This window comes from Delphinapterus leucas, chromosome 14 (assembly GCF_059928025.1).
Source record: "Delphinapterus leucas isolate spDelLeu-1000000601 "Yukka" chromosome 14, BTC_Dleu_Yukka2, whole genome shotgun sequence".
Lineage (NCBI taxonomy): Eukaryota > Metazoa > Chordata > Mammalia > Artiodactyla > Monodontidae > Delphinapterus > Delphinapterus leucas.
This window is the reverse complement of record NC_143142.1, coordinates 73,967,099-73,981,082: the sequence shown is the minus strand read 5'-3', so window position 1 is coordinate 73,981,082 and position 13,984 is coordinate 73,967,099. Positions and strand designations below refer to the sequence as shown.

Sequence of the window (13,984 nt, the reverse complement as noted above, 5' to 3'; positions counted from 1 at the left end):
AGGGGTTCAATCCCTGGTTCGGGAAGATCCCACATGCCACAGCGCAACTAAGCCCATGCGCCACCACTACTGAGCCTGCGCCCTAGAGCCCATGCGCCACAACTACTGAGCCCACGCACCACAACTACTGAAGCCCGAGCTCTAGGGCCCGTGCCCCGCAACAAGAGAAGCCACCACAACGAAGAACCAACGCAGCCCAAAAAAGAAAAAAAAAAAAAAAGCCACAAACAAACTCAAAGGTATTCTATTAAATGGATGGGTTTTCTGTTAGAAGCTTAAATTCACTGCAGTGGAGAATATCACTGAATATACCAGACCAACATCTTAAGCAGGCAGGCACGCCTGAAAAGTGGGTATCAACTGGCTGTGTTTAACTGTAAAAGACAATAATTTATAAACAACAGGAAATTTTTAAATCCCACAATGGTCGCTAATACATGACTCAGGAACACTGGTGGCGCAGCCTGACTTGAACACTTAATCCAAAGGGTCTATACTATCACTCGCTAGAGCTCAGACTTCCAACGTAAACCCCTATCCCCCAACAGTTAAGAACTCCTTTACTTACCCTAAATCTAAGGTGCCACGACCCAACTAGTACACAGTTTCTAACTGCCTAAAAGAACCATCTGCAAAAGCACTGATTTTTAAGTAAGATTCGTATTTCAACATTACTCTAGAAAACAATCCTCTCTCACATGCGAGTGTGTACACAAATATACACACACATCCCCCCATTTAACTGAGCTCCCGCCCCTAAAATCAACGGGCATGGCATAGAGCACTCATGTCTACAGACCCATCACCGAAATACCAAAATGTAAATGATACTCTACTTGTCCACTTGTATCTGCAGCCTGCTGGAAATGAGTGGCCAGCGACGTCTCATCCTGGAAAACTTCATTACACTCCAAACATTTCAGACTATGCCTACAGAGCTTGGATGGGTCTTCATCCAGAGGCATAGCTGGAATGATGGGTGTGCTGGAAGGGGCTGATATGACTGTCCCGGTTATGCCAGACTGAATTTTTGTTACAGTGTGTGTGCCGGCTCCCGAGGAGCTCGGGAGGGCGGAAGATGGAGCAGGAGTATTGCTTGATGGAGAAACGATCATCTGATCTGCTGGGACTGGCTTCAAGATCAAGTGTGAACACTGCATCACCACTCCCTTCTCCTTGTGCCCGCGGGCATGGGACAGGAGACTGCACTTGTTGTAAAAAACGAGGTTCTTGGTGCAGTGGTTGCACGTTACTTCGATGCGCACGCTGCGCCTGTCGTAGTGTTGGGTCAGGCTCTTCTCGAGGGCAAAAGAGTCCCCACACTCCAAGCACTTGTAGCCGCGGGTCGGTAACGTGATGCCCGCGTTCGCAGGAGGACTAAGGTTGGGGATGTAAACTGGGACTGGGTTGACGCTGCTCAGCACCTTGTTGAAAGCTTCCACCACAGAACTCTGCAGGGAGGACACCACCTGGACCCGCGACACCTTCTTGGGTGGCTGTGAGGCCGCGGCACTGATTATTGCCTGCTTTATTTGCTGCTGAGGTTTGGTGAGCACCTGGCGGAGCTCGGAGGTGGCCTGGGCGCCCTGAGGCAGAAGGTTAAGGTTGGCAAGGTGCACAGTCTTTGGCACGAGTTTGGCGTTGGCCAAGCTGGAGGCCGGCACCACGACGGTCTGCTGCTGGATGGCGTTGGCGGCTTTAATGATGGCACTGCTGGCGCTCTGCACGGAAGCAGCAGATATGACCGTGGCTTTGACCGTAGTGTTGTTGGCGAGCTTCAAATTAATGACTTGAGACCCGGCCGTCTTCACGGCCGACACCGGGAGGAAGGCAGTCGCCACAGGCTTGATGGTGACCTGTTTGGGGGTCAGCTCGGCGGGGGCCACCGCGTTGGTAACGACCGCCGATTGCAGAGGCGCCCTGGGCGGGGAGGAAAGGACGGCGGCCGAGGTCGGAGACGACAGCAGCGACGTCACGGACGCCACCATGGACCCCGTCTGCTCAGAAGGCTTTTTTCCGGCATCGAGATCGACTTCAGGCAACACCCTCGTCACTGTTCTCTTGATTTCCCCAGAAGACGTCTTGATGGTTTTTATGCGGACTTTGGGAATTGCTGGTGTTGACCCTGCAGGAGAGGATGGCGATCCCTTGCTACTGTTCTCACTGGAAATGCTCCTGGGACTATCCGGCTGCTTAAGGGATGCTTTTTTTGTCCCATCGATGAGACTCTGGGATTCCGGAGACTTTTCAATGGCTCTAGGGCTATCGTTTACTTCTTTTGGTAACGGAGAGGCCTCCCGGGAGTTGGTCACTGGTTCTTTAGAGGAGTCGGAAGCGGCCTTTTTAGCACTAAGAGCCGCAATTGCAGCGATGCAGGAAGAGAGCTTGGAGGATGGCTTGGTCCTCGAGGGCACCACACCGCCGAGGGAGGCGTCATTCTTCTCCGAGCTCAGCTTGCCCTCGTGGACCCTGTTTTCAAGCACCTTTTCAGAGTTTTCCTTCAGTTTATCCTCCATTTTTCTGACTTTGAAAGGTTCATAAACACTCAGATTTATAGAATTTGTTTCTGTTTCTCTCTTGACAACTTTGTTTTTCTCTAGATTGCCTGTCGTAGAGATGCCAGTTTTGCTTAAGCCTTCTCCCCCGAGTGCCTTCAGTTTGTCATAGTCCTGCTGGGGAACCGACCCTGTCAACACGTTCGACCTGAAGCCGGAGCGCATGTCCTCTTTGTCCGGGGGGTCGTCCACCTCTATCTTCTCATCGTCGTCAAACTCTTCAGCACTGGAGATGGGGCTGAACTGGCTGAAAGCGGAGTCTTTTAAAGTCACCTCTGAGGTAGGCACGTCTCCTTTCAAGGACTTCGATCCATCTTTACTGTAAGTGTCCAGAGAGGACGCCGAGAGAAACCCGTTGTGCAGGCCGTTGCCGGTGGGATTGTGGCCGTCCTTCTCGGCGCCCTCGGAGGAGTCGATGTTCCGAACATTCTTCACAATAACACTGACGCCGACGTCGGAGGAGGACGGCGTGTGGGAGTCGTCATCCGCGTGGGCGTTCTGCTTGATGTGGCCTTCCTGGTCGTCGTGTCCAGACTCGATAGCTGCTTTGGGATCGACCATATCTGGGATGTCAAATGCTGCCAGGAGGTCATCAAAGTCTGGGGTCTTCATATCCCCCATGGTCATGAATTTGATCAGATGTTCTGTCAAACGAACAGAAAAGAATTCCATCAGCAATGAGCGCGCAGATAAACATCCCTATGGGACTTACACGACCAGTGATGATTATCATGAAAGAGCGAGCTGCCAACTGCACTTACTATAATGTCAGGACATTGAGCCAAAGTGAACAAGCATCTGGAAAACAGGTATAAGGCCCTGACGATGACAGCTTTGAAGTAATTCCTCCAAAAGGCCGTGCAGCACTGCCAGCGTGGAGCCTCTCTAACAAGCTGATCAAAACTATTACAGCACGAAGAGCAGGTTCTGGTGTTAACGACTAGAAAATGTTATTTGTCATTGGATTCACCTCACCATTTTCACAAAAAACTACTTCCAAACATATCTTGATCTTGACAGCATTTAATTCTACTGGCAAAATTATTGCTAACACAGTCACCATCAGATTTGGGATATCACATTAAAAGCAATAGGTTAAAAAAAAAAAAGCAATAGATTACAGGCAAAACCCCAATTACAGATTTCAATTCATCCACAGAAGTGAGCACCCCAACCCAGCACAGGCCGTCTACTGCTAATAAAGTTCCGTCTGAGATTTTCAAAAATCCCCCAGGAGCTCATTCCATCACTTTTTACTTAATCTTAATTCCCTCCATTATGTTAGGGAAAAAAAACACTCTCCAGGCAGAAAAGTGTAGTGTCCCTTCCATCTCTCTCCCCAGTCCAGTGGTTTCGCTAGTTAAGGGAATGCACAGCTGTTTCCTAATCACTACTCAGCCAACACAGTCTTGCAAATGGCTGTGGCAGCTGAGAAAGGCCTTCCATGAAATTACTCCCAGCACGTGACAACATGGACCCAAGTACGTGACAGAGCCCGGGGGAGGAAGGCCCTCTCTTTGGCAGCCAGGCTAGATCAGGGTGGACAACAGTCTATGAAGAAGTGCTTTCATTGGGGCTTCCTTGGTGGCGCAGTGGTTGAGAGTCCGCCGGCCGATGCAGGGGACACGGATTCGTGCCCCGGTCCGGGAAGATCCCACGTGCCGCGGAGCGGCTGGGCCCGTGAGCCATGGCCGCTGAGCCTGCGCGTCCGGAGCCTGTGCTCCACAACGGGAGAGGCCGCAACAGTGAGAGGCCCGCGTACCGCAGGAAAAAAAAAAAAAAAAAAAAGTGCTTGCATTAATGTGCACGAAGCCCTGGATGGTAGAAGGATGGAGAGTTTTAGGAAAATGGACAGTCACAGCCGTTACTAAAGATGAAGAATATATAAATACACAGACTGCTTGGGGTCTTTACAAGGGGCCCTTCCACTGTAGGGGAGCTCTTCCTCCTCCCTGAACCCCCAGAGCACTCCATCTTATGATTCGATTATGCTCTGTATGTATTACAGTGTGTGTGTACTTGTCTCTTCTTACCTACTGGCCTGGTCAGCTGCCTGAAGACAGGCAATGTCCCACTTGCCTTTGCACCATAAATGCCAAATAACCAACAGGACACAAGTCAGGGACCAGAACACAGGACTTACAATAAGAACAGGCCTTGACCCTGCTCTGCAGACAACTCACTGCCTCTGAGACCCTCAGGAAGTAAGGGGATCTCTCTGGGCCTGTTCCTTCCTTCTGCCGTGGAGGCCAGCAGCCAGGAAGAGAAGGAAAGGGAAGAGGATGAATGAAAAACTGGAAAGGGAAGGAGAGGGAGAGAAAGAAAGCAAAGGAGAAGAAGGGAAGAAGAGAGGGGAACCAAGAAACAATCAACGTCGGAAGAAACAAGGATCACAGCTGATCTCAGGCAACTTTCAATGGAAGAATCGGCCTAAGTGATTTGTAGACACCTAGACTCTTTCCTTGTCGATATTTACTGCATCATTCCTCCTTTAAGTCTGCTTTAAATCACTGAGAAGTTGTCTTTCATATTTTACGAAAGTATTTAATGATTTTTTTCTTGTACAACCTGTAAAAAATCATGCATTCCTAATAGAAATAACTATATGAGGATCACAGTAGGATTTCTACTCAGGCAACAGTAAACATACCCGTGAAAATTCACATTAACCATGAATCCACCATCAGCTGCAAAGACACCCTCAGCACGTTCACCCACTCTGGGACACACCCAAACACTTCAAAGAATTTCGCTGGGAAAAACTACTGTTGAAGATGAAACAAACACTTATGGCTCAAAAGGAGCTGAAGAATAAAAATCACTTTCCAGGGCTTCCCTGGTGGCACAGTGGTTAAGAATCCGCCTGCCAATGCAGGGGACACGGGTTCAAGCCCTGGTCCAGGAAGATCCCACACGCCACGGAGCAACTAAGCCCGTGTGCCACAACTACTGAGCCTGCGCTCTAGAGCCTGCTAGCCACAACTACTGAGCCCACGTGCCACAACTACTGAAGCCCGTGAGCCTAGAGCCCGTGCTCCGCAACAAGATAAGCCACCACGATGAGAAGCCCGCGCACCGCAACGAAGAGTAGCCTCCACTCACCACAACTAGAGAAGGCCTGCGTGCAACAACGAAGACCCAAAGCAGCCAAAAATAAATAAATTAATTTTTTTAAAGTGCATTAATGAAGAGAGAAAGCAACAGAAAATATCATAAAAAAAAAAGAATAAATCACTTTCCATGCACTTATGTCTCAGAAGTCACATGTACTTTTCTCTAGATGGTTTGCTTGGCCTAGAGAGAACACTCTGGGCCACTTTTCTCCCAGATGGGTGCCAGCAGGACCAGACAGGGAATAATGCACCCCCGGCATCAAAGTACAACACTTCTAAGCATATAATGACATGAAAACATCTATATGAAGTCAAATCTAGCGAGAAAGTTTGATATTATGATTTTCTTTTTTAAATGAAGCTGAACTGTAAAATGTGGGCAATGAAAAATCCATCTGTCAGACAATATACCCACTTAAGAGTCCGCCCACTTAGGAATAATCCCTGAATGTCACCAGTGTTATTTATTTATTTAATTTATTTATTTTATTTATTTTTGACTGCGCTGGGTCTTCATTTCTGAGCGTGGGCTTTCTCTAGTTACGGAGAGCGGGGGCTACTCTTCGTTGCAGTGTGTGGGCTTCTCATTGTGGTGGCTTCTCTTGTTGCGGAGCACAGGCTCTAGGCGCGCGGGCTTCAGTAGCTGTGGCTCGCGGGCTTAGTTGCTCCATGGCAAGTGAGATCTTCCCAGACCAGGGATCAAACCTGTGTCCCCTGCACTGGCAGGCGGATTCTTAACCACTGCGCCACCAGGGAAGTCCCTCACCAGCTTTATTTTTAAGCATCATACTGCCTTTATAAATTGAATACTCACAATAAAACCACCATTAGCGAAGCATCCCTATGATCTATCTTTACCAGCCATGATGATCCAAGTTTGTAGATCACTTTTTAGAGAATTCAAAACATAGACTCATGAACCACCCCCAAAACCCCACTGGAGTCAAATAGGCCTGAAAGGTGGTTTTTTAATGCCACCACTTATCCAAAGCTGGGATCCAGCCTCTGGATGTCCCCAGTGGTGGCTGGGCTCTGCCTAAATCCCTCAACCCTTTCCTTACAGCTACATGGGATTTATGTCATTTGCCCTCTCCTTATGATTTTGGTGAGCAAAAGACATCATCCAGTTTCACACCATTCATCCTAGAGGGCAGTCGGTTCAGGAACAAAAAGAACATAACAGAAAATTCAAATACTCAGTGGGTGGTAGGCCCAGAACACACAACCACAAGAAATGATAAAAGGGTCACCACGTGAAACACAACGTGCTAAGCGACTGGCAGTTCACACTGGCAGTGCAGCAGGCAGGCATTCTGATGAATACTTGGAAGAGTAATACTGATTCGTACCATCTCCCTCCTGTTGACACACAACAGGGACCTGCCTGCTTTATGGACACACAGGTGCTCACATATGGTGGCGACAGCAGCAGCATTAAATCTTATAGTCAATGGTAGGATGTCGCCGACCACACTGCCGCTATCTTTTCCTATCTGCATAAGTAAAGCAGAGTGAAGGCTCAGAAAACCCCAGAGAGGAACCTCCACATCTGCAAGCCCCCCAAGGAGTCCAGAAGACATTCCTGATGCAGGAACAACTTTTTCTGTGGACATCTAGCCATACCTGCCCCCACCCCCTTCCTCTAAACGCCTAAGATGTATACACTTTCTCTTTAGGGAAGAAGATAAACCCAGATGAACTCTTTGGGGTGAAGTACTGGGACACTGTGGAGAGGTAAGAGTGAATTAGCAGCGGTTTAAAAACATATGAGTCAGCTCTCCTAGTTCACCTGAAAGAATCCTGACTATAAGGTGAAAATGCACAGCGGGCATAACAGGCCAAGTGCACCGGCCGCTGAAAGCACATCGCGTTGTCTGAAACCCAAGACCATCGTGGCGGTGAGTTCACCTCTCCCGGGCTGTATAATCAATGTAATAAACACCGCTGTCTGTAACTTCACACTTCTTTTTTGGTTTATAGAAATGTTTGTCATGCCCACAATCACACCGTCCTATTACTACCCTCACCCTTCCCACATTCTGGAAGGCAAGAGTGAATTTACCACTTGGGGGAAAAAATGCTTAACTCCTGCTTCATTTCTCCGTTCTATCAAGTAGAGAGAAATGTTTATGTTTGAAAGTTTTCTTTACTTTTGTTCACCCCAATTCCTAAGTACTGTTTTAAAAATAGATTCTTCTGCTTAAAAACATTACAAAGATAAATCTCAGTCTTCTCGTTTAAAAGATAAGATAAAAAGATCTCATTTTAGCTTCCCTTTCCCTCAACAGCTTGACTTTCAAACAGAATTAGTTTTAGTCATTGCAACAATGTCTTTCATCTCATTTAAACCCTGTAAAATACAGCTTCCTTCAAAGGCACTAAGTCTTTCAATTTAAAACTAAACACCCTATAAATAACGTATAATTCACTAACAGCATATGTGCTTGATGTATAAAAGTCCTTTCACCTTGAAAATGTCTGGGGGGGGAATGCTAGGCCTGTTTATAAAAAAAGAAAATCAAAGAACTCAAGTCTGTCACATGGTCACTCTATTCCCTCCTATGACACAGACAAAACACTTCCTTTCCTACCAAAGTCTCTTAAAATTATAGTAAGCTATTTCATCTTTGTTGGTAAAAGTCAAAAGTTATCAAATCAAAAGAAAAACCCATTCACCCCTTAATCATACTTCTTATACTTTGCAATAAGAAACTGTTCTTCATGGAGGCACTTGTCAATTTCCAACTAGAGGATGATGGCACAGAATCTCCCAGTCATAAAGTAACCACTGAACCCAACTGCAAATAATCCCCAGATACACGCCTGCAAAATGAATATGCAAAGGTCAATGTGACTGGTGACAACACATCGGCTTCCCCATGTAAATGGAGAAACTAACATTTTCTTTAATGAAAATCAATAAACACTAAGTCATAATAATCCTAAAGAAAAACAAATCCAAGTCTACAGATCGCCTCAACAGCATTTTACAAACTTTTCAAAGAACAACTATGATAATCCAAGGTCTGTTATCCTTTTGGGGGACTACATTTGTCACTGTTTTCTGGCACTTATCTGGCCACTGAAGCCCTTTTTGAAGAAGTAATTCAACAGATTAATGAATCTAACTCACATTTCTAACCTTCATTTCTTCAAATATGCAATGTTCTTATGTGTGTTTATATTATGCAATGCTTCACATTTAGTTTGCTGCTCACAGAAAATGACTTAGCACCCTCAGGTTTCATGTCTTCAAAGAAATAAGCAGGGGGTTGGTTTCTCCCGGCCTCTACCTCCCAATCCCTGCCTTTCCCCTCATACTAGTACACACACACCCTTGGGCTCTTCCTTCTTCACCAATCCCTTTTCACCTTTAGCATTTTCAACGCCCTCCATCATGACATCTCTTCAACCACAAAAGAGAAAAAGACATCACATCTCTTTTTCCCCAACTGACCATTTCCTTCTCCCTCACTTCAATCTGAATTGCTTATCAGGGAAAAATATTTTCTCACTGCAATTCCATCCCAAACAGCAGGTTCAGTTACACAAATCTGCTTCATGCTTCTTTGCTCGCTCTTCCTAAACCAGCTGGAAAGAGATGTCAGTTTTGTGGAGTTTAAAACAAAAAACAGAAACAAAACAAAACACCTGATTGGCTATGTCTCTGCCTCAGGGCTGCTCTCTAGGGAAGGGTGGGGGATGGACAAGGAGACTGGGTCCCAAAAACTGGCAGACACTTAGGTCTCAAAAAAATAATAACTAAAAAAAATACACACACACACACACACACACGAATGGCTACGTGCGTATAGCTTTGAGGGAAAAAATAAGCAATAATAAATGGAGCTATGGAATCTCTTAAATACATGCTAGTTGAAGGCCCCATACAAGTGCCAAAACGCCAGAGAGAAGTGTTTATTTTATCTCCATCCTCCACACTCATCAGGCCCTGGGTGGATCTGGACGATAAGCCAGGGCACCATGTAGGTCTGAGGCTCCTCTCCAGCCACTGGGAAGAAGTGTGACCCAGGACCACAGAGCGCCCAGCCCCCTCTCAGCTTCCAGCACTGGCGGGCGTCCCCCCCACTCCCTGCACACCACCTGCTGAGGCCAGAAGTACTTCACTTTCTAAACAGCCCCCACCAAGTTAGCTGCCCATGTGTAAAAAGACAGTTTACACGTAAGGTGAAAAGGAAAGAATATACGTTTTAATTCTGTATGAGTTAATAAGAAATTAGTAAATGCAGCTGCTATCATCAAGAATAGATATCTTCTTGTTTCACTGAATCCTGATGGTATCAATATTGACATACAGATACTCTGGCCAAGGCCGTGTTTTCTTCTTCAGTTAATACCTAATATTCCTGATTTGAAAAACCACTGATGTGAAAGTTCACACTGCTTCTAGAAACATAAACACAGAGGCACTTCATCAGGGCACAACCTTGGGAAAGACAAGAATATATCCAGCCCCTGCCCTTCCCTGCGGGTTATCCTTCACTTTTCCCTCAAGGCTACACCTACAAGCGCCTCCCCTTCCCTCCTCCACCCACCCTTCCTCCCACAGGAATAGAAGCAAATGGTCCCTACAAACCTCAGCCTCTTCCAGAAGCTCGACTCACAGTTCTTGGCCTACTCCTTGCATCACTCCCCCCAACTCCAAGCACTCACAGGTCAAACGAAAGCTCTGCAGTAAAAAGCTCCTTTGCGTTTTCCACATGGTTCTGCAGCTGTCAAGGGTACCTCTAGAGGGGACTGCAGCAAATCCCCGCTCCTCGTGCCCCAGGGCGTCCTCTGTGTCACTCTACCCCACCACCCTCTCTTTTCCTTCTCCTTAACTCCCACCCTGCCAGGGGACAGAGGCTGTTTTCTAACCTTCCCCTGGTACCTACTCCACACCTCCTTCTTTCCACAGTCAGCTTCGAAGACAACAGGCAGGACCCTTCCCCACGGTCCGCCTGCCCCTTCAGACCCTGCCTGATCCGCACAGCTGGCCTTTCCCAGCTGGTCCTCACTGGGAGGTTGCTGCCCAGCTCCAGGGCTTTTGGCCACTCCTATTACCTCTACCTACTGGCTAAAGAGACGTCCCCCAGCCTCAACCTGGAGACCCTACCCTTGTGCTCTGTCCATGGGCACGCTGCCCTCACAGTCAAGTTCTCAGTCGTCGGGGAGATCCTACACCGCCCAGCTCCTTCCCCACCCCTTTGCTACCCACTCGCCTGAAACCACTGTTAAAATCCAGGCTGTAGGGGGAAACGTGGAGGTGACAGAACTGTTCTGTACCACAACTGTGGGGCTGGATACACACGTCTATGTCTTTGTCAAGACCCAGAGAGTTTTACTGTGTGTAAACAAAAAATAAAATCAATCAGGAATGAGGAGAGGCCCAAAATAAGAGACCAAGTGTAACAAAGAACTAACTATATCACAAGCAAATGACGTAACACCCATGCTGAAGAGACTGTATGGAGGAAAAGAACCCACCTAAGTAACTTTGGAAAACAAAACCTTGACTGTATACTGTAAGGTTACAGAGAAAGGGAACTGTACACAAATAGTGTCCTCCACTTAGTTGAAAACTGCTGAAATTTGAGTAAAGTCTATGGTCTAGTTAGCATTATACCAATGATAATTTTTTAGTTTTGATTAATATGTTATAATTATACAAGGTGGCTAGGGGAAATTGGGTAAAGGGCACCTGGAAATTCTTTGTATTATTTTTGCAATTTTTCTAGAAGCTAAAATTATTCCAAAATAAAAAATTAAATGAAAATGCATGCGTTCATTTAATAGTGTACAGCTACTAAATGAAATAAAGCGAGTGCCTCACAGCTAGAAAACACTCCAAAAACGGTCCATTCCCATTCTTTGTTGCCTTGTGCTGGTCCTTGTTGCCTGTCTCCTTTCTTACTGCCAGTGCCTTTCAGCAGAATTTCATTTTCCAGCCATCTTGTCCTCTCGTGGACCCTGCAAGCACTGCTAGAAGCCGCTCGGGTTTCCCCTGACTCCCTGGCTCTTCCCCTCCTGGGTCCCTTCAGACTCTGTCATCTACCTTTGTCCAAAGGCAGCCTTGGCCACCCCTGTGGTCACAACAATCCCATATATTCACAGAACTCACACATTTCTACCTACAGCCCTAATTCTGCCTTCAGAGCCACCTTTCCAATTGCCAACTTTATATGCCACTTGACTGTCCCAACAGGAGGTCAAACTTACACTAAAGCCCTCCTTCGTTTGCCCTCCCAACTGCCGCCCCTCCAAGTCCTATTCACGTTGTCCATGACACTCACCTCCACTAGGAAAACATTAAAAGCCCTTCACGTGCTGCACTTCACACACTGCGAAACACAGACCCCAGTTTTGAAGGACCTTACTAGGCTTTTCACAAACGCAGCACTGAAATACATAGAGTAAATGCTGAATTTTTCTACGCTGAACAGATTTCTTTCTGCAGGACAGCCTCTATTACGCTAACAAATATTGTAAGTCTCCAAAAAGAGGGATGCTATAGTTCCCAAATTTTGATCTAACCACAGGTCATTTTTTCTGATCTGTGAACACAAATGCCAGAATGATTTCCCAGATGGCTGCACCAATTCTGTTGCTGCCACCATGCATTAGAGTTACTTTAAGCCCACCCTGCCCCCCAACTTTATAAATATTTATGACACAAAATGATGACTTCTTATACAATTTCTACATTACTAGAAAGTTTAAACTTTTCCTAATACGGTTTTCTTACTAGCTGTAAAAGAAATATTTGTTCTGTGACTGATGAATGAATGCATGGAGGGAGATGATGCATTTCCTATTTACTTCTCTCTGCAGCTCCATGAAATCACTTACCGACCTACGTTCTTGTCACTTAATAGGCAAGAGCATACAAAAACCCATCCATACAGTTGCCTAAAATAAACTAGTTTCTATGGACAAACCCTGGTGAAGAGAATGAGCTTTAATGTCCCAGCGACAACACACAGACAGCGGGTGTGAGGCCCAATGTCCCTCCCAGCACTAACATTCCCTGTGCTCTCTCTGGCTTCTTTGTGTTGGAAAGTTTTCCACCGAAAAATGGAGATAACAGCATACACCCAACCCCAGGGCTGTGCTATTTAGATATCTAGAGGGAACTTTGCCATGATCAAATACACTACACAAAAAGCACAGAGAGCATAACATTCAAACACGGAGGGCAGGTGGTCAGAGATTTTCAAGGCATGTTCCTACTCTTTTCATCCCACAACCAGACCAGAGACCTGCAACCACAGCCAGGAGACCCGTGTGGCTGAAAGGTTCCTCGTCAGCGTTTGGATCTGAGCAAGAGAAGAAAGGAGCCTAAGTGGGCAGCACTCGCAGCAGGGGGGCTGGTACCGAGGGGCTAGGGGTCAAAGGTCAGGGGCTCACCCTGTCCAGCACAGAAGCCACAGGCTGAGGCGTGAGCCTCAGTCGGGATCAGAATTAGAGGCTGAGGTGCAAATGACCCAGCAGGTCAGAACCAGGGGGGTGGACAAAGAGATGCTCAGACCAGAGGCGTGGGGCACCGCCCTCACTTGAGCTCCGCAGCACCCAAAGGACAGCAGAACTATGGACTAGCAACTCCATGGTGGGCAAAGCTTCCCACGAGCAGCGGCAGCAAGCTCGGCAGCCACAGCTGAAAGGATTCTGGCTGCTCGGTGCCCTGCAGAAGACGTACTGTCCTCCAGATGCAGGGAAGGCCAGGGTGAGACCTGCCTTCTCCAAATCCTCAGGACCCTCACGAGTAAGTTTTCCCCACAGGAGATCCAAGAATTTTATCAAGCTCTAAGTTTTGAGTCTCAGTTAGTAAAATAAAATAAAATAAAAAACTGATTAACAGGGCTTCCCTGGTGGCGCAGTGGTTGGGAGTCCGCCTGCCGATGCAGGGGACACGGGTTCGTGCCCCGGTCCGGGAAGATCCCACATGCCGCGGAGCGGCTGGGCCCGTGAGCCATGGCCGCTGAGCCGGCGTGTACAGAGCCTGTGCGCCACAACAGTGAGAGGCCTGCGTACCGCAAAAAAAAAAAAAAAAAAAAACGATTAATAATTAATGTGATGTGGGGAACAGAAAAGAAAATGTGTATCTCTGTTTTGAGACAAGGAGTAAAGAAGCTTACAGTCCCCCTCACACTTAATAGCAAGACATGTGCTCAGAAGGTTCTCAGGCAGGGTTTCCCAGGAAGGACAAATACAGAGAAGAAATTACATCCGGAAGATGTGAATTTTATATCGTTCCAGTTGTCTACACTTTAATTAATCTCCTTCATTTAACTATACTGCTACCCTTGGCATTCTCTA

The 13,984-nt window shown here is 46.9% G+C and overlaps 1 protein-coding gene across 15 annotated transcripts in view; it reads right to left on the bottom strand.

The window, feature by feature from the left end:
• The window catches only part of ZNF532 (zinc finger protein 532), a 110,289-nt gene that overhangs the window by 57,649 nt on the left and 38,656 nt on the right, over positions 1-13,984 (bottom strand). For 14 of the 15 annotated variants that reach the window (XM_089895260.1, XM_089895263.1, XM_089895252.1 and 11 more), the window contains one exon: positions 837-3,199. In XM_089895260.1, coding sequence (XP_089751386.1) covers positions 837-3,182 — 2,346 coding nt within the window. In that variant the 5' untranslated portion in view covers positions 3,183-3,199. Of the gene's footprint in view, positions 1-836; positions 3,200-3,316; positions 9,198-13,984 lie in introns of those variants that run through there. The other variant, XM_089895258.1, reaches the window with a different exon arrangement.